Raw genomic sequence first — 18893 nt, forward strand, 5'->3', positions numbered from 1 at the left:
CTCATCCGATTCGGACGGAGTCTCTTCATCCGTGGCATCTTCATCGTCTTCATCTGGAAGACCAATCACCACCTCCTTCGTAGCATATTTGCGTCTCCCACCGTCGAAGACGTCTTCCATGAACTGCGCGTCGCGGCTCACCAACACGCGACCGCTCTCGATCTCTTCAAACCGATACGCTTTCTCGTGCTCCGAGTACCCCAGGAACCGGCAACGCACCGACCGGGCGTCAAACTTGGACCGCTTCGCCTTCGGGACCAGCACGTACGCGTGGCAACCAAACACCTTGAGGTTCGCCAGCAGTGGCTTCTTTCCCGTCCAAACTTGGTGCGGCGACTTGTCGTGGCTAATGGCGCGTGTCGGACACCGGTTCCGGAGGAACGTGGCTGTCACCACCGCTTCACCCCAGTAACCCTTCGACAACCCGGCATGCTCCAACATGCAGCGCGCACACTCCACCAACGTCCGGTTCATCCGTTCCGCCACGCCGTTCAGCTGTGGCGTGTACGGCGGCGTGAACTTCTGCACGATACCACGGTCGCTGCAGAACTTGGCCATCTCGCGCGAAGTGTACTCGCCACCGTTGTCGCTCCGGAGCGTTTTCACACGCTTGCCGGTCTGCGTTTCAGCCAACGCAACGAACTCAGCGAACTTGGCGGCCACCTCCGACTTGTTCCGCATCAAGTACACCACACAGAAGTGCGACTTGTCGTCGATGAACGTGACGAAGTAGCGCTTGCCACCAAACGTAGACGTCTGCATGGGGCCGCACACATCGCTGTGAACCACTTCCAGCACTTGCTTCGCACGGTTTGGAGACGACTTCATGTAGCTCACTCGCGTTTGCTTGCCGAGTGAGCATCCGTCGCACAGCTCCCACTGCTTCACCGACGTCATGTCGATGCCAGAGCCGTAGCCCTTCTTGACGATGGCGTCTAGACCGCCATGGCCAATGTGACCAAGTCGAAGGTGCCAGAGGTACGACGTGGTGTCCCCTTGCGATCCTTCGAGCTTGCCACATTGGCCTCGTCAGGCATCACCGGTGTCATGCTCAGCTTGAACAGCCTTTGCCTTCGCGAGCGCCGAGCTTCCACTTGAGACCCTTCGTCTCCGTGAAGCACCCGTCGCTCTCGAACGTCACAGGCCCGACGTCCTTGGTGAATCTGCCGACGGAGAACAGGTTGCGCGACAACTTGGGAATGTGCCACACATTCGTGAGCACACCCTTCTTGACGCCGCGCGGGGTCTGCATCTTCATCACGATGTCGCCTCTCCCGATCGCTTGCACCACACCGTCGTCCGCGAGATGCACGTCCACCGGCGAGATCTTCTTGTAGTTCCTCATGAACTTCTTGGAACTGGTCATGTGCTGCGTCGCACCCGAGTCGACCAGCCACACCTCATTCGACTTGGTGGTGTTGCTCCCACCACCAACCGAGAAGAGGAAGTCGCCAGAGTCGTCCTCACTCTGCGCGACGTTCGCTCGCTGCGGCCTCTGCCGCTCCGCGTTCTCGCGGATTCGCACAGGACACTTGGCGATCCAATGTCCTTGCTCCCCACAGTAGTGGCAGGCGCTGGCCTTGTTGGCGGTCGCCTGCCGTCCCTTGCGCTTGCCGTTGTCGCTTGTCATGAACGCTTGGCCTTGACCGTGCGCGGCTCCGTCGACGCCGCCACCTTGCTCCTTGCGCTTCATGTCCTCATGCAGCAGCCGAGCCGTCACGAGTTCCCACGACAGCGAGTCGGCTCTCGACTCCAACGCCGTGATGAGGAACTGGTACGACTCGCTGAGACTCCCAAGAAGCGTGATCACCAAGTCATCTCGCTGACCGGAGCGCCCACTGCGTCGAGCTGCTCCGCCAGAGTCTTGATCTTGTTGATGTGCTCCAGCACATCATCACCTTCCGCCATCATCGTCGTGAAGAAACGTCGACGAAGGAAGAGCTTGTTGGCCAAACTCTTCTTCTCGAAGTGTCCTTCCAGTTTTGACCATGCATCGTACGCATCCTTCGCCGACCGGACCAGCGGCAGCTGCGAATCTTCCATCGCGAGACAGATGATCGCCAGCGCCTTGCGAGACTTCCTCTTGAACGTCGTTTGGTCCAGCGTAGTGGCGCAGTGCTCCAGCTTGATCTCTCCACTTGTCACTTCCCACAGGTCTCGTTCCTCGAGCACCATCGTTATCTTGAACTTCCACGTGTGGAAGTTGGTTCCGTCGAACTTGTTGATGCGAGAGGTCGTGGTCGAGGCGGCGTCCATGGCGAAAGCGTAGTCGGAGTCTTCAGCAGGGAAAACGGGGCTTGGGCTCATAACCAAAAGGAAGGTCGTTTGAGCACTTGATGTCAGAATGCAAAGTGATTGATTTAGGTCCTTAGTTCGCGAACTGCTTGCTACCTCTAAGCCTACTGGATATTCCTGCTGGATACACTCTACTGGATTCCTAACTGGATAGAAGGTCCTTCAGCCAATCAGCGAGTGCCACGTAGATGCCCATCCTGTACCCACAATCTTGTACCCACGCGTCCCATCATCAGCGTCCCGTAATCCTCGTCCCATCATCACACGAATGATGGCGGCACCACTGAGTGAAGGTCACACCGGTACCTTACTGGTACACCGCAGCTGGTCGAGGCGATCCCTTGACAACATGTACAGGATGGGCATCTATGTCGGCTGCAACTTGGATCCCCAGCTTGTGTCGCAGAACTTCGAACTGCACAGAAGTGATCGCCTTCGTCATGATGTCGGCCAGCATGTCCTTCGTCGAGCAGTACTCCAACACCACCTGACCGTCTTCCACCTTCTCACGCACGAAGTGGTAGCGAATGTCGATGTGCTTGGTGCGCTTGTGGAACTCCGGGTTCTTGGCCAACGCGATGGAGCCTTGGTTGTCCTCGTAGATCTTGATTGCTTCATCGCTTGCCATTTCGCCGAGCTCGCGCAGAAACACCTTGAGCCACACCGCCTCCTGCGTCGCCTCTGACAGCGCCATGTACTCCGCCTCTGTAGATGACAGCGCCACCGTCCGCTGCTTCTCCAGCCGATGCACCCGCCGTTCATCATGAACGCGTAGCCGCTTGTACTTCTTCTCGATTCGATGTCACCAGCCCAGTCTGCGTCCGAGTAGCCACACACAACTCCGCAGCCGTCACCCTTCGAGAACTCGATGCCATGCGTGGGCGTGGCTTGCAGATACCGGAGCACACGCTTGAGGGCTTGCCAGTGTGTGGGACACGGGTCGGCGGCGAACTGACTCAGCACGCCTACTGCAGCAGCCAGGTCCGGACGCGTCGCCACCATCAGGTACATCAACGCGCCGACAGCACTCCGATACGGCACGTTCTTCATCGTGTCTTCATGCTTGCAGCCACCCTCGCACATGTTCTTGGTCAACTTAAGTCCTGGATCCTGCGGCGTCTTCACGGGTTTGCTGTCCTGCATGCCGAACTTGCTCAGGATCGACTTGAGAAACTTGGTCTGCCGCATCGTCACCTTGCCGGACTCCAAGTCGTTCTTGATCTCCATGCCGAGGAAGTACGTAAGCTCGCCGAGGTCTGTCATTTCGAACCGTTTGCTGAGTGCGCGCTTGGTCGACTCCATCAGCTCGTCGTCGTTGCTGGCCAGGATCAGGTCGTCCACGTAGATGACCACGAAGATCATGCTGTGTCCGTCGCGTTTCACGTAGACGCAATGGTCGGACTCGCACTTGGTGAACCCCAGCTTCAGCATGAACTCGTCGATGGTCTTGTTCCACATGCGCGGCGACTGCTTCAACCCGTACAATGACTGCTTCAGCTTGCACACGTAGTCCGGGTGGTCTTCATCGACGTAGCCGTCCGGTTGCACCATGTAGATCTCTTCGTCCAAGCCGCCATTCAGGAACGCCGTCTTCACATCCATCTGATGCAGCTTGAGACCATACTTGGCGGCCAAACTCAGCACGGCCCGGATCGACGTGAACTTGGCCACTGGAGCGAAGGTCTCGTCGTAGTCGATGCCGTACTTCTGCGAGAACCCCTTGGCCACCAGACGCGCCTTGAACCGTTCGACCTCTCCAGCCTGGTTCTCCTTCACGCGAAACACCCATCTGTTGCCGATGGCCTTGCGTCCCTTCGGCAGTGGCACCACTTCCCACGTCTTGTTCTTGAGCAGCGAGTCGTACTCCGAGTCGCATGCTTCCTTCCACTTGGCTGCGTCGCTGGATTCCATCGCCGACTTGAACGTAGTCGGCATCTCTCCCACTGAATCCACGACGTACGCAGCCTCAAAATCTTGACTCTCTTGGGCCGCCGCAGACATCTCATCCAGCGTCGAACGTCCATTCTGCGGCGCATATCGCTTGGCCCTCGGCACCTCCACGGCTTCTTCTAGTGACTGCGTCCGCGGGTGTCGCTTGCTGCCGGGTTCGAAGTCTTCATCCCGCGCAGCCTCATCCTCACTGCCGTCCTCATCCGATTCGGACGGAGTCTCTTCATCCGTGGCATCTTCATCATCTTCATCTGGAAGACCAATCACCACCTCCTTCGTAGCATACTTGCGTCTCCCACCGTCGAAGACGTCTTCCATGAACTGCGCGTCGCGGCTCACCAACACGCGACCGCTCTCGATCTCTTCAAACCGATACGCTTTCTCGTGCTCCGAGTACCCCAGGAACCGGCAACGCACCGACCGGGCGTCAAACTTGGACCGCTTCGCCTTCGGGACCAGCACGTACGCGTGGCAACCAAACACCTTGAGGTTCGCCAGCAGTGGCTTCTTTCCCGTCCAAACTTGGTGCGGCGACTTGTCGTGGCTAATGGCGCGTGTCGGACACCGGTTCCGGAGGAACGTGGCTGTCACCACCGCTTCACCCCAGTAACCCTTCGACAACCCGGCATGCTCCAACATGCAGCGCGCACACTCCACCAACGTCCGGTTCATCCGTTCCGCCACGCCGTTCAGCTGTGGCGTGTACGGCGGCGTGAACTTCTGCACGATACCACGGTCGCTGCAGAACTTGGCCATCTCGCGCGAAGTGTACTCGCCACCGTTGTCGCTCCGGAGCGTTTTCACACGCTTGCCGGTCTGCGTTTCAGCCAACGCAACGAACTCAGCGAACTTGGCGGCCACCTCCGACTTGTTCCGCATCAAGTACACCACACAGAAGTGCGACTTGTCGTCGATGAACGTGACGAAGTAGCGCTTGCCACCAAACGTAGACGTCTGCATGGGGCCGCACACATCGCTGTGAACCACTTCCAGCACTTGCTTCGCACGGTTTGGAGACGACTTCATGTAGCTCACTCGCGTTTGCTTGCCGAGTGAGCATCCGTCGCACAGCTCCCACTGCTTCACCGACGTCATGTCGATGCCAGAGCCGTAGCCCTTCTTGACGATGGCGTCTAGACCGCCATGGCCAATGTGACCAAGTCGAAGGTGCCAGAGGTACGACGTGGTGTCCCCTTGCGATCCTTCGAGCTTGCCACATTGGCCTCGTCAGGCATCACCGGTGTCATGCTCAGCTTGAACAGCCCTTTGCCTTCGCGAGCGCCGAGCTTCCACTTGAGACCCTTCGTCTCCGTGAAGCACCCGTCGCTCTCGAACGTCACAGGCCCGACGTCCTTGGTGAATCTGCCGACGGAGAACAGGTTGCGCGACAACTTGGGAATGTGCCACATTCGTGAGCACACCCTTCTTGACGCCGCGCGGGGTCTGCATCTTCATCACGATGTCGCCTCTCCCGATCGTTGCACCACACCGTCGTCCGCGAGATGCACGTCCACCGGCGAGATCTTCTTGTAGTTCCTCATGAACTTCTTGAACTGGTCATGTGCTGCGTCGCACCCGAGTCGACCAGCCACACCTCATTCGACTTGGTGGTGTTGCTCCCACCACCAACCGAGAAGAGGAAGTCGCCAGAGTCGTCCTCACTCTGCGCGACGTTCGCTCGCTGCGGCCTCTGCCGCTCCGCGTTCTCGCGGATTCGCACAGGACACTTGGCGATCCAATGTCCTTGCTCCCCACAGTAGTGGCAGGCGCTGGCCTTGTTGGCGGTCGCCTGCCGTCCCTTGCGCTTGCCGTTGTCGCTTGTCATGAACGCTTGGCCTTGACCGTGCGCGGCTCCGTCGACGCCGCCACCTTGCTCCTTGCGCTTCATGTCCTCATGCAGCAGCCGAGCCGTCACGAGTTCCCACGACAGCGAGTCGGCTCTCGACTCCAACGCCGTGATGAGGAACTGGTACGACTCGCTGAGACTCCCAAGAAGCGTGATCACCAAGTCATCTCGCTGACCGGAGCGCCCACTGCGTCGAGCTGCTCCGCCAGAGTCTTGATCTTGTTGATGTGCTCCAGCACATCATCACCTTCCGCCATCATCGTCGTGAAGAAACGTCGACGAAGGAAGAGCTTGTTGGCCAAACTCTTCTTCTCGAAGTGTCCTTCCAGTTTTGACCATGCATCGTACGCATCCTTCGCCGACCGGACCAGCGGCAGCTGCGAATCTTCCATCGCGAGACAGATGATCGCCAGCGCCTTGCGAGACTTCCTCTTGAACGTCGTTTGGTCCAGCGTAGTGGCGCAGTGCTCCAGCTTGATCTCTCCACTTGTCACTTCCCACAGGTCTCGTTCCTCGAGCACCATCGCCATCTTGAACTTCCACGTGTGGAAGTTGGTTCCGTCGAACTTGTTGATGCGAGAGGTCGTGGTCGAGGCGGCGTCCATGGCGAAAGCGTAGTCGGAGTCTTCAGCAGGGAAAACGGGGCTTGGGCTCATAACCAAAAGGAAGGTCGTTTGAGCACTTGATGTCAGAATGCAAAGTGATTGATTTAGGTCCTTAGTTCGCGAACTGCTTGCTACCTCTAAGCCTACTGGATATTCCTGCTGGATACACTCTACTGGATTCCTAACTGGATAGAAGGTCTTCAGCCAATCAGCGAGTGCCACGTAGATGCCCATCCTGTACCCACAATCTTGTACCCACGCGTCCCATCATCAGCGTCCTGTAATCCTCGTCCCATCATCACACGAATGATGGCGGCACCACTGAGTGAAGGTCACACCGGTACCTTACTGGTACACCGCAGCTGGTCGAGGCGATCCCTTGACAACATGTACAGGATGGGCATCTATGTCGGCTGCACCTTGGATCCCCAGCTTGTGTCGCAGAACTTCGAACTGCACAGAAGTGATCGCCTTCGTCATGATGTCGGCCAGCATGTCCTTCGTCGAGCAGTACTCCAACACCACCTGACCGTCTTCCACCTTCTCACGCACGAAGTGGTAGCGAATGTCGATGTGCTTGGTGCGCTTGTGGAACTCCGGGTTCTTGGCCAACGCGATGGAGCCTTGGTTGTCCTCGTAGATCTTGATTGCTTCATCGCTTGCCATTTCGCCGAGCTCGCGCAGAAACACCTTGAGCCACACCGCCTCCTGCGTCGCCTCTGACAGCGCCATGTACTCCGCCTCTGTAGATGACAGCGCCACCGTCCGCTGCTTCTTGCTCCTCCAGCTGATGCACCCGCCGTTCATCATGAACGCGTAGCCGCTTGTACTTCTTCTCGATTCGATGTCACCAGCCCAGTCTGCGTCCGAGTAGCCAGCCACACACAACTCCGCAGCCGTCACCCTTCGAGAACTCGATGCCATGCGTGGGCGTGGCTTGCAGATACCGGAGCACACGCTTGAGGGCTTGCCAGTGTGTGGGACACGGGTCGGCGGCGAACTGACTCAGCACGCCTACTGCAGCAGCCAGGTCCGGACGCGTCGCCACCATCAGGTACATCAACGCGCCGACAGCACCCGATACGGCACGTTCTTCATCGTGTCTTCATGCTTGCAGCCACCCTCGCACATGTTCTTGGTCAACTTAAGTCCTGGATCCTGCGGCGTCTTCACGGGTTTGCTGTCCTGCATGCCGAACTTGCTCAGGATCGACTTGAGAAACTTGGTCTGCCGCATCGTCACCTTGCCGGACTCCAAGTCGTTCTTGATCTCCATGCCGAGGAAGTACGTGAGCTCGCCGAGGTCTGTCATTTCGAACCGTTTGCTGAGTGCGCGCTTGGTCGACTCCATCAGCTCGTCGTCGTTGCTGGCCAGGATCAGGTCGTCCACGTAGATGACCACGAAGATCATGCTGTGTCCGTCGCGTTTCACGTAGACGCAATGGTCGGACTCGCACTTGGTGAACCCCAGCTTCAGCATGAACTCGTCGATGGTCTTGTTCCACATGCGCGGCGACTGCTTCAACCCGTACAACGACTGCTTCAGCTTGCACACGTAGTCCGGGTGGTCTTCATCGACGTAGCCGTCCGGTTGCACCATGTATATCTTCGTCCAAGCCGCCATTCAGGAACGCCGTCTTCACATCCATCTGATGCAGCTTGAGACCATACTTGGCGGCCAAACTCAGCACGGCCCGGAGCGAAGGTCTCGTCGTAGTCGATGCCGTACTTCTGCGAGAACCCCTTGGCCACCAGACGCGCCTTGAACCGTTCGACCTCTCCAGCCTGGTTCTCCTTCACGCGAAACACCCATCTGTTGCCGATGGCCTTGCGTCCCTTCGGCAGTGGCACCACTTCCCATGTCTTGTTCTTGAGCAGCGAGTCGTACTCCGAGTCGCATGCTTCCTTCCACTTGGCTGCGTCGCTGGATTCCATCGCCGACTTGAACGTAGTCGGCATCTCTCCCACTGAATCCACGACGTACGCAGCCTCAAAATCTTGACTCTCTTGGGCCGCCGCAGACATCTCATCCAGCGTCGAACGTCCATTCTGCGGCGCATATCGCTTGGCCCTCGGCACCTCCACGGCTTCTTCTAGTGACTGCGTCCGCGGGTGTCGCTTGCTGCCGGGTTCGAAGTCTTCATCCCGCGCAGCCTCATCCTCACTGCCGTCCTCATCCGATTCGGACGGAGTCTCTTCATCCGTGGCATCTTCATCGTCTTCATCTGGAAGACCAATCACCACCTCCTTCGTAGCATATTTGCGTCTCCCACCGTCGAAGACGTCTTCCATGAACTGCGCGTCGCGGCTCACCAACACGCGACCGCTCTCGATCTCTTCAAACCGATACGCTTTCGTGCCCGAGTACCCCAGGAACCGGCAACGCACCGACCGGGCGTCAAACTTGGACCGCTTCGCCTTCGGGACCAGCACGTACGCGTGGCAACCAAACACCTTGAGGTTCGCCAGCAGTGGCTTCTTTCCCGTCCAAACTTGGTGCGGCGACTTGTCGTGGCTAATGGCGCGTGTCGGACACCGGTTCCGGAGGAACGTGGCTGTCACCACCGCTTCACCCCAGTAACCCTTCGACAACCCGGCATGCTCCAACATGCAGCGCGCACACTCCACCAACGTCCGGTTCATCCGTTCCGCCACGCCGTTCAGCTGTGGCGTGTACGGCGGCGTGAACTTCTGCACGATACCACGGTCGCTGCAGAACTTGGCCATCTCGCGCGAAGTGTACTCGCCACCGTTGTCGCTCCGGAGCGTTTTCACACGCTTGCCGGTCTGCGTTTCAGCCAACGCAACGAACTCAGCGAACTTGGCGGCCACCTCCGACTTGTTCCGCATCAAGTACACCACACAGAAGTGCGACTTGTCGTCGATGAACGTGACGAAGTAGCGCTTGCCACCAAACGTAGACGTCTGCATGGGGCCGCACACATCGCTGTGAACCACTTCCAGCACTTGCTTCGCACGGTTTGGAGACGACTTCATGTAGCTCACTCGCGTTTGCTTGCCGAGTGAGCATCCGTCGCACAGCTCCCACTGCTTCACCGACGTCATGTCGATGCCAGAGCCGTAGCCCTTCTTGACGATGGCGTCTAGACCGCCATGGCCAATGTGACCAAGTCGAAGGTGCCAGAGGTACGACGTGGTGTCCCCTTGCGATCCTTCGAGCTTGCCACATTGGCCTCGTCAGGCATCACCGGTGTCATGCTCAGCTTGAACAGCCCTTTGCCTTCGCGAGCGCCGAGCTTCCACTTGAGACCCTTCGTCTCCGTGAAGCACCCGTCGCTCTCGAACGTCACAGGCCCGACGTCCTTGGTGAATCTGCCGACGGAGAACAGGTTGCGCGACAACTTGGGAATGTGCCACACATTCGTGAGCACACCCTTCTTGACGCCGCGCGGGGTCTGCATCTTCATCACGATGTCGCCTCTCCCGATCGCTGCACCACACCGTCGTCCGCGAGATGCACGTCCACCGGCGAGATCTTCTTGTAGTTCCTCATGAACTTCTTGAACTGGTCATGTGCTGCGTCGCACCCGAGTCGACCAGCCACACCTCATTCGACTTGGTGGTGTTGCTCCCACCACCAACCGAGAAGAGGAAGTCGCCAGAGTCGTCCTCACTCTGCGCGACGTTCGCTCGCTGCGGCCTCTGCCGCTCCGCGTTCTCGCGGATTCGCACAGGACACTTGGCGATCCAATGTCCTTGCTCCCCACAGTAGTGGCAGGCGCTGGCCTTGTTGGCGGTCGCCTGCCGTCCCTTGCGCTTGCCGTTGTCGCTTGTCATGAACGCTTGGCCTTGACCGTGCGCGGCTCCGTCGACGCCGCCACCTTGCTCCTTGCGCTTCATGTCCTCATGCAGCAGCCGAGCCGTCACGAGTTCCCACGACAGCGAGTCGGCTCTCGACTCCAACGCCGTGATGAGGAACTGGTACGACTCGCTGAGACTCCCAAGAAGCGTGATCACCAAGTCATCTCGCTGACCGGAGCGCCCACTGCGTCGAGCTGCTCCGCCAGAGTCTTGATCTTGTTGATGTGCTCCAGCACATCATCACCTTCCGCCATCATCGTCGTGAAGAAACGTCGACGAAGGAAGAGCTTGTTGGCCAAACTCTTCTTCTCGAAGTGTCCTTCCAGTTTTGACCATGCATCGTACGCATCCTTCGCCGACCGGACCAGCGGCAGCTGCGAATCTTCCATCGCGAGACAGATGATCGCCAGCGCCTTGCGAGACTTCCTCTTGAACGTCGTTTGGTCCAGCGTAGTGGCGCAGTGCTCCAGCTTGATCTCTCCACTTGTCACTTCCCACAGGTCTCGTTCCTCGAGCACCATCGCCATCTTGAACTTCCACGTGTGGAAGTTGGTTCCGTCGAACTTGTTGATGCGAGAGGTCGTGGTCGAGGCGGCGTCCATGGCGAAAGCGTAGTCGGAGTCTTCAGCAGGGAAAACGGGGCTTGGGCTCATAACCAAAAGGAAGGTCGTTTGAGCACTTGATGTCAGAATGCAAAGTGATTGATTTAGGTCCTTAGTTCGCGAACTGCTTGCTACCTCTAAGCCTACTGGATATTCCTGCTGGATACACTCTACTGGATTCCTAACTGGATAGAAGGTCTTCAGCCAATCAGCGAGTGCCACGTAGATGCCCATCCTGTACCCACAATCTTGTACCCACGCGTCCCATCATCAGCGTCCCGTAATCCTCGTCCCATCATCACACGAATGATGGCGGCACCACTGAGTGAAGGTCACACCGGTACCTTATTGGTACACCGCAGCTGGTCGAGGCGATCCCTTGACAACAGGCTGTACCTTGGATCCCCAGCTTGTGTCGCAGAACTTCGAACTGCACAGAAGTGATCGCCTTCGTCATGATGTCGGCCAGCATGTCCTTCGTCGAGCAGTACTCCAACACCACTTGACCGTCTTCCACCTTCTCACGCACGAAGTGGTAGCGAATGTCGATGTGCTTGGTGCGCTTGTGGAACTCCGGGTTCTTGGCCAACGCGATGGAGCCTTGGTTGTCCTCGTAGATCTTGATTGCTTCATCGCTTGCCATTTCGCCGAGCTCGCGCAGAAACACCTTGAGCCACACCGCCTCCTGCGTCGCCTCTGACAGCGCCATGTACTCCGCCTCTGTAGATGACAGCGCCACCGTCCGCTGCTTCTTGCTCCTCCAGCTGATGCACCCGCCGTTCATCATGAACGCGTAGCCGCTTGTACTTCTTCTCGATTCGATGTCACCAGCCCAGTCTGCGTCCGAGTAGCCACACACAACTCCGCAGCCGTCACCCTTCGAGAACTCGATGCCATGCGTGGGCGTGGCTTGCAGATACCGGAGCACACGCTTGAGGGCTTGCCAGTGTGTGGGACACGGGTCGGCGGCGAACTGACTCAGCACGCCTACTGCAGCAGCCAGGTCCGGACGCGTCGCCACCATCAGGTACATCAACGCGCCGACAGCACTCCGATACGGCACGTTCTTCATCGTGTCTTCATGCTTGCAGCCACCCTCGCACATGTTCTTGGTCAACTTAAGTCCTGGATCCTGCGGCGTCTTCACGGGTTTGCTGTCCTGCATGCCGAACTTGCTCAGGATCGACTTGAGAAACTTGGTCTGCCGCATCGTCACCTTGCCGGACTCCAAGTCGTTCTTGATCTCCATGCCGAGGAAGTACGTAAGCTCGCCGAGGTCTGTCATTTCGAACCGTTTGCTGAGTGCGCGCTTGGTCGACTCCATCAGCTCGTCGTCGTTGCTGGCCAGGATCAGGTCGTCCACGTAGATGACCACGAAGATCATGCTGTGTCCGTCGCGTTTCACGTAGACGCAATGGTCGGACTCGCACTTGGTGAACCCCAGCTTCAGCATGAACTCGTCGATGGTCTTGTTCCACATGCGCGGCGACTGCTTCAACCCGTACAATGACTGCTTCAGCTTGCACACGTAGTCCGGGTGGTCTTCATCGACGTAGCCGTCCGGTTGCACCATGTAGATCTCTTCGTCCAAGCCGCCATTCAGGAACGCCGTCTTCACATCCATCTGATGCAGCTTGAGACCATACTTGGCGGCCAAACTCAGCACGGCCCGGATCGACGTGAACTTGGCCACTGGAGCGAAGGTCTCGTCGTAGTCGATGCCGTACTTCTGCGAGAACCCCTTGGCCACCAGACGCGCCTTGAACCGTTCGACCTCTCCAGCCTGGTTCTCCTTCACGCGAAACACCCATCTGTTGCCGATGGCCTTGCGTCCCTTCGGCAGTGGCACCACTTCCCACGTCTTGTTCTTGAGCAGCGAGTCGTACTCCGAGTCGCATGCTTCCTTCCACTTGGCTGCGTCGCTGGATTCCATCGCCGACTTGAACGTAGTCGGCATCTCTCCCACTGAATCCACGACGTACGCAGCCTCAAAATCTTGACTCTCTTGGGCCGCCGCAGACATCTCATCCAGCGTCGAACGTCCATTCTGCGGCGCATATCGCTTGGCCCTCGGCACCTCCACGGCTTCTTCTAGTGACTGCGTCCGCGGGTGTCGCTTGCTGCCGGGTTCGAAGTCTTCATCCCGCGCAGCCTCATCCTCACTGCCGTCCTCATCCGATTCGGACGGAGTCTCTTCATCCGTGGCATCTTCATCGTCTTCATCTGGAAGACCAATCACCACCTCCTTCGTAGCATATTTGCGTCTCCCACCGTCGAAGACGTCTTCCATGAACTGCGCGTCGCGGCTCACCAACACGCGACCGCTCTCGATCTCTTCAAACCGATACGCTTTCTCGTGCTCCGAGTACCCCAGGAACCGGCAACGCACCGACCGGGCGTCAAACTTGACCGCTTCGCCTTCGGGACCAGCACGTACGCGTGGCAACCAAACACCTTGAGGTTCGCCAGCAGTGGCTTCTTTCCCGTCCAAACTTGGTGCGGCGACTTGTCGTGGCTAATGGCGCGTGTCGGACACCGGTTCCGGAGGAACGTGGCTGTCACCACCGCTTCACCCCAGTAACCCTTCGACAACCCGGCATGCTCCAACATGCAGCGCGCACACTCCACCAACGTCCGGTTCATCCGTTCCGCCACGCCGTTCAGCTGTGGCGTGTACGGCGGCGTGAACTTCTGCACGATACCACGGTCGCTGCAGAACTTGGCCATCTCGCGCGAAGTGTACTCGCCACCGTTGTCGCTCCGGAGCGTTTTCACACGCTTGCCGGTCTGCGTTTCAGCCAACGCAACGAACTCAGCGAACTTGGCGGCCACCTCCGACTTGTTCCGCATCAAGTACACCACACAGAAGTGCGACTTGTCGTCGATGAACGTGACGAAGTAGCGCTTGCCACCAAACGTAGACGTCTGCATGGGGCCGCACACATCGCTGTGAACCACTTCCAGCACTTGCTTCGCACGGTTTGGAGACGACTTCATGTAGCTCACTCGCGTTTGCTTGCCGAGTGAGCATCCGTCGCACAGCTCCCACTGCTTCACCGACGTCATGTCGATGCCAGAGCCGTAGCCCTTCTTGACGATGGCGTCTAGACCGCCATGGCCAATGTGACCAAGTCGAAGGTGCCAGAGGTACGACGTGGTGTCCCCTTTGCGATCCTTCGAGCTTGCCACATTGGCCTCGTCAGGCATCACCGGTGTCATGCTCAGCTTGAACAGCCCTTTGCCTTCGCGAGCGCCGAGCTTCCACTTGAGACCCTTCGTCTCCGTGAAGCACCCGTCGCTCTCGAACGTCACAGGCCCGACGTCCTTGGTGAATCTGCCGACGGAGAACAGGTTGCGCGACAACTTGGGAATGTGCCACATTCGTGAGCACACCCTTCTTGACGCCGCGCGGGGTCTGCATCTTCATCACGATGTCGCCTCTCCCGATCGCTTGCACCACACCGTCGTCCGCGAGATGCACGTCCACCGGCGAGATCTTCTTGTAGTTCCTCATGAACTTCTTGGAACTGGTCATGTGCTGCGTCGCACCCGAGTCGACCAGCCACACCTCATTCGACTTGGTGGTGTTGCTCCCACCACCAACCGAGAAGAGGAAGTCGCCAGAGTCGTCCTCACTCTGCGCGACGTTCGCTCGCTGCGGCCTCTGCCGCTCCGCGTTCTCGCGGATTCGCACAGGACACTTGGCGATCCAATGTCCTTGCTCCCCACAGTAGTGGCAGGCGCTGGCCTTGTTGGCGGTCGCCTGCCGTCCCTTGCGCTTGCCGTTGTCGCTTGTCATGAACGCTTGGCCTTGACCGTGCGCGGCTCCGTCGACGCCGCCACCTTGCTCCTTGCGCTTCATGTCCTCATGCAGCAGCCGAGCCGTCACGAGTTCCCACGACAGCGAGTCGGCTCTCGACTCCAACGCCGTGATGAGGAACTGGTACGACTCGCTGAGACTCCCAAGAAGCGTGATCACCAAGTCATCCTCGCTGACCGGAGCGCCCACTGCGTCGAGCTGCTCCGCCAGAGTCTTGATCTTGTTGATGTGCTCCAGCACATCATCACCTTCCGCCATCATCGTCGTGAAGAAACGTCGACGAAGGAAGAGCTTGTTGGCCAAACTCTTCTTCTCGAAGTGTCCTTCCAGTTTTGACCATGCATCGTACGCATCCTTCGCCGACCGGACCAGCGGCAGCTGCGAATCTTCCATCGCGAGACAGATGATCGCCAGCGCCTTGCGAGACTTCCTCTTGAACGTCGTTTGGTCCAGCGTAGTGGCGCAGTGCTCCAGCTTGATCTCTCCACTTGTCACTTCCCACAGGTCTCGTTCCTCGAGCACCATCGTTATCTTGAACTTCCACGTGTGGAAGTTGGTTCCGTCGAACTTGTTGATGCGAGAGGTCGTGGTCGAGGCGGCGTCCATGGCGAAAGCGTAGTCGAAGTCTTCAGCAGGAAAACGGGGCTTGGGCTCATAACCAAAAGGAAGGTCGTTTGAGCACTTGATGTCAGAATGCAAAGTGATTGATTTAGGTCCTTAGTTCGCGAACTGCTTGCTACCTCTAAGCCTACTGGATATTCCTGCTGGATACACTCTACTGGATTCCTAACTGGATAGAAGGTCCTTCAGCCAATCAGCGAGTGCCACGTAGATGCCCATCCTGTACCCACAATCTTGTACCCACGCGTCCCATCATCAGCGTCCCGTAATCCTCGTCCCATCATCAGCGTCCCGTAATCCTCGTCCCATCATCACACGAATGATGGCGGCACCACTGAGTGAAGGTCACACCGGTACCTTACTGGTACACCGCAGCTGGTCGAGGCGATCCCTTGACAACAGGTGACGGGTGCGAAAATGCCGACATCGTCGAAGAAGTCAAGCCAATGTCGTGGGTGCCAACAAGGGAAAATGGTGCAAAAGCCCTTCCCAAGCAACCCGAACAAGCGCAAGTACATGCCGTTCGAGTTCCTCCACTTCGACATCTGCGGGCCCATGGAGGAAGAGTCGCTGGGTGGCAGCCGCTACCTGTTGCTGATCACGGACGAAGCCAGTGGCTGCATGTCGGGATTCTGTCTGCGAGCCAGGTCGGAGAGCGAAGGCTGCTTGCGCCGATTCATCACCAAGGTGGAGAAGCAATTCGATGCCAGGGTGAAGTTCGTGCGCCATGACGGAGCCAAGGAGTTCGCGACCAATTCGCTCTTGGCGTACTACGAAGACCACGGCATCGAAGTGCAGCCCACGGTTCGGTATGCGCACCAAACGAACGCGACGGCTGAACGCGCCAACCGAACCATCGTGACCATCGGCCGTAGCATGCTTCACTACGCCGGGTTGGACAAGACGTTCTGGGCGGAAGCAGCGATGACGGCGATTTACATCAAGAATCGTCTGCCGTCACCCAAGTCGCCCGACAAAACGCCGTTCGAGATCGTCTACAAGTCCAAGCCCAACGTCAAGCACATGCGGATCTTCGGGTGCAAGGCCTACGTTTTGACGCCGAAGGAGAAGCGACTCAAGTGGGACCCGAAAGCTCGTGAAGGAATTTTCATGGGTTACGAGGAGCGTTCCAAGGCGTATCGAGTTTATGACATCGAGGCGGGGCAGGTGGTGATTTCTCGCGATGTCACATTCGATGAGTCAAGCTTCGATGACTCCAAGACTGCTGATGGTGAAGAAGTCAACCGACTTACCGACGTTTTCGACGACATGCAAGTCTCCGACGACTCCGGCACAAGGGTGTTCACGCAGGCGGGGAAGCGCAAATCGCGTCCGGACAACCAAGATCGCGACAATGTTCGGCGTCCTCGTCGCAGTGCTGGACTCGAAGAAGCAAGTGCGCCTGGACGCTCGGAAGACGAAGACCAACGTGAATCTACGACGGCACAAGAAGAAAAATCGGAAGAAGACGATGAAGACGGCTCGACTCCACCCATGTTCTGGCGTGCAAGTGCGAATGCGGTGGAAGCAAGCGACAGCGCGGAGCCGAAGACGTTTCAAGAAGCTGTGAACGGACCAGACCAAGTCCAGTGGCGCAAGGCAATTCGCGCCGAACTCAAGTCAATGCGGCTGCGAGGTGTTTTCCGCGCCGCCAAACTGCCCAACAACCAGCGCGCAGTCGGTACCAAGTGGGTGTTCAAGATCAAGCGCAACGCGGACGGGTCGATCGAGAAGTTCAAGGCTCGGCTCGTCGCGAAAGGCTTCGTGCAGAAGTATGGCATCGACTACACCGAGACGTTTTCGCCCGTGGTCAAGTACGTCACGCTGCGAATGATCATTGCGGTTGCCAAGTACTTCGGATGGCCGATGGACCAGCTCGACGTGGTGACTGTTGCAGGGTACTGAACCTTGGTACACTGTACCAGTTCCGAGGTACCCGAACCGGTTAACCGAACCGGTCCAATACGACCACACGTTGATTAGACGAGTAGGTTGATTGGACGAGCAGTGTAGAATGATGGTTGATTAGACGCACTAGTTGATAGGACGCACGGCCGCGTGTCTTTAGCACTAGCCTAGGGTGTAAGCTCCAACAATCCAATCACTTCTGAATTTCGATTCAACCCCCCAAGTGACCTTCCTCGCCTCGCCCCAAGCCTCGGCGGTGTCTACGACCAAGTCTCCAAGTGCAAGATCCCAGTACGACCTTCTTCAGGTTATGAGCCCAAGCACCATGTCCTCTGTCCAAGACACCAAGATCTCCATCGACAAGTTCAACGGCGACAACTACGCCACGTGGAACCGCTACATGCGTGGCGTGTTCCTGACCAAGTCGGTGTGGAGCGTCGTGAACCGCGAGACGAAACCAAGCTTCGCGGACACGAGGGCCAAGGACGACTACGTCAAGTCGAGCAACATCGCGTTCGGCCTGATGTTGCTCCACATGGATGCTGACTACCATCATGTGGTCGACGACTGCGAGGAAGCGTGGGTGGCCTGGACGCGACTGCGTTCGCTCTACGGGGGTCGCAGAAGGCTGGACGCATCTACCTGAAGCGCCAGCTCTTCAGCATGGAGATGGCAGAAGGCGGCAATGTGCTTCATCATTGCAATGAAGTCCTCAACATCAGCGCCAAGCTCAGCAACATCGGCGCCAAGATGGAGGATGAAGACGTGGCGATCTGCTTGCTCAGGAGTCTGCCCAAGAGTTTCGAGAACGTCGTTCTCAACTTGGAGATGAGCAACGCAGAGCTGCGCACTCAAGATGTGATCAAGGTGCTCACGAATGAGCACATCAAGCGGCAGGGCGAGAAGACGGCTCAGGTGAAGATTGAAGACGCTGCGAGGGCCTTCAATGCCGAGCGTGAAAGTCGCCACTGCACGTACTGCGGAAAATCGGGGCACGTCGTGGAAAAGTGCTGGACCAAGCAGAAGGAGGAGAATCGAGGTGCACGACGTGGCCGGTCTGGTCGCGGTGCGAACAACGTCCAGTGGCGTGACGACAGCGATGACGACTGCGTCGCGTTCGCGGTCTCTATGGAGTGTGGAGTCTCCAGGACCAACAAGTTTCAAGGCTCATGGGCGATCGACAGTGGTGCCACGCACCACATCTGCAACGACAAGGCCAAGTTTGTCGACATCAAGGTGTGCGACGAAGGTGAACTCACGGTCGCCAACGGCAACACGGCCAAGATCATGGGAGTCGGGACGGTCATGCAGCGGGTCACTTTGCCCAACGGCAAGGAGCGCGACATCCGCATTCAAGATGCACTTTACGTCCCAAGCATGAACAAGAACCTGCTTTCGGTGCCGCAGATCAACCGAAGCGGACAG

General features: G+C 58.0%; 8 protein-coding genes across 8 annotated transcripts; 2 read left to right on the forward strand and 6 right to left on the reverse strand.

The window, feature by feature from the left end:
* Window positions 1–1051: 1051 nt before the first annotated feature.
* IUM83_19637 (gag-pol polyprotein) lies at window positions 1052–2256 on the reverse strand (the record flags this gene model as incomplete). The annotated part of the gene is made up of 2 exons (XM_067944695.1): window positions 1052–1771; window positions 1828–2256. The coding sequence occupies 2 exons, from the start codon at window positions 2254–2256 to the stop codon at window positions 1052–1054; spliced, it is 1149 nt and encodes a 382-aa protein (XP_067784580.1).
* Window positions 2257–2602: 346 nt separating this feature from the next.
* On the reverse strand, window positions 2603–5340 carry IUM83_19638 (Retrovirus-related Pol polyprotein from transposon TNT 1-94; the record flags this gene model as incomplete). The annotated part of the gene is made up of 2 exons (XM_067944696.1): window positions 2603–3000; window positions 3081–5340. 2 exons carry the CDS (start codon window positions 5338–5340, stop codon window positions 2603–2605), a joined length of 2658 nt encoding a protein of 885 aa, XP_067784558.1.
* A 38-nt stretch (window positions 5341–5378) lies between these two features.
* IUM83_19639 (gag-pol polyprotein) lies at window positions 5379–6696 on the reverse strand (the record flags this gene model as incomplete). Its single annotated transcript, XM_067944697.1, has 3 exons — window positions 5379–5636; window positions 5840–6211; window positions 6268–6696. The coding sequence occupies 3 exons, from the start codon at window positions 6694–6696 to the stop codon at window positions 5379–5381; spliced, it is 1059 nt and encodes a 352-aa protein (XP_067784557.1).
* Window positions 6697–7041: 345 nt separating this feature from the next.
* Window positions 7042–7620, reverse strand: IUM83_19640 (RxLR effector candidate protein; the record flags this gene model as incomplete). The annotated part of the gene is made up of 1 exon (XM_067944698.1): window positions 7042–7620. One exon carries the CDS (start codon window positions 7618–7620, stop codon window positions 7042–7044), a length of 579 nt encoding a protein of 192 aa, XP_067784575.1.
* Window positions 7621–7755: 135 nt separating this feature from the next.
* IUM83_19641 (Retrovirus-related Pol polyprotein from transposon TNT 1-94) lies at window positions 7756–9761 on the reverse strand (the record flags this gene model as incomplete). The annotated part of the gene is made up of 2 exons (XM_067944699.1): window positions 7756–8301; window positions 8367–9761. The coding sequence occupies 2 exons, from the start codon at window positions 9759–9761 to the stop codon at window positions 7756–7758; spliced, it is 1941 nt and encodes a 646-aa protein (XP_067784576.1).
* A 38-nt stretch (window positions 9762–9799) lies between these two features.
* On the reverse strand, window positions 9800–15545 carry IUM83_19642 (Gag-Pol polyprotein; the record flags this gene model as incomplete). The annotated part of the gene is made up of 6 exons (XM_067944700.1): window positions 9800–10146; window positions 10244–10634; window positions 10691–11139; window positions 11516–13453; window positions 13513–14482; window positions 14550–15545. 6 exons carry the CDS (start codon window positions 15543–15545, stop codon window positions 9800–9802), a joined length of 5091 nt encoding a protein of 1696 aa, XP_067784573.1.
* A 486-nt stretch (window positions 15546–16031) lies between these two features.
* Window positions 16032–17465, forward strand: IUM83_19643 (putative integrase; the record flags this gene model as incomplete). Its single annotated transcript, XM_067944701.1, has 1 exon — window positions 16032–17465. The coding sequence occupies one exon, from the start codon at window positions 16032–16034 to the stop codon at window positions 17463–17465; it is 1434 nt and encodes a 477-aa protein (XP_067784574.1).
* Window positions 17466–17793: 328 nt separating this feature from the next.
* On the forward strand, window positions 17794–18114 carry IUM83_19644 (retrovirus-related pol polyprotein; the record flags this gene model as incomplete). The annotated part of the gene is made up of 1 exon (XM_067944702.1): window positions 17794–18114. The coding sequence occupies one exon, from the start codon at window positions 17794–17796 to the stop codon at window positions 18112–18114; it is 321 nt and encodes a 106-aa protein (XP_067784579.1).
* Window positions 18115–18893: the final 779 nt, after the last annotated feature.

The sequence above is a fragment of the Phytophthora cinnamomi genome (genome assembly GCF_018691715.1).
Source record: "Phytophthora cinnamomi strain GKB4 chromosome Unknown Contig89, whole genome shotgun sequence".
NCBI lineage: Eukaryota > Oomycota > Peronosporomycetes > Peronosporales > Peronosporaceae > Phytophthora > Phytophthora cinnamomi.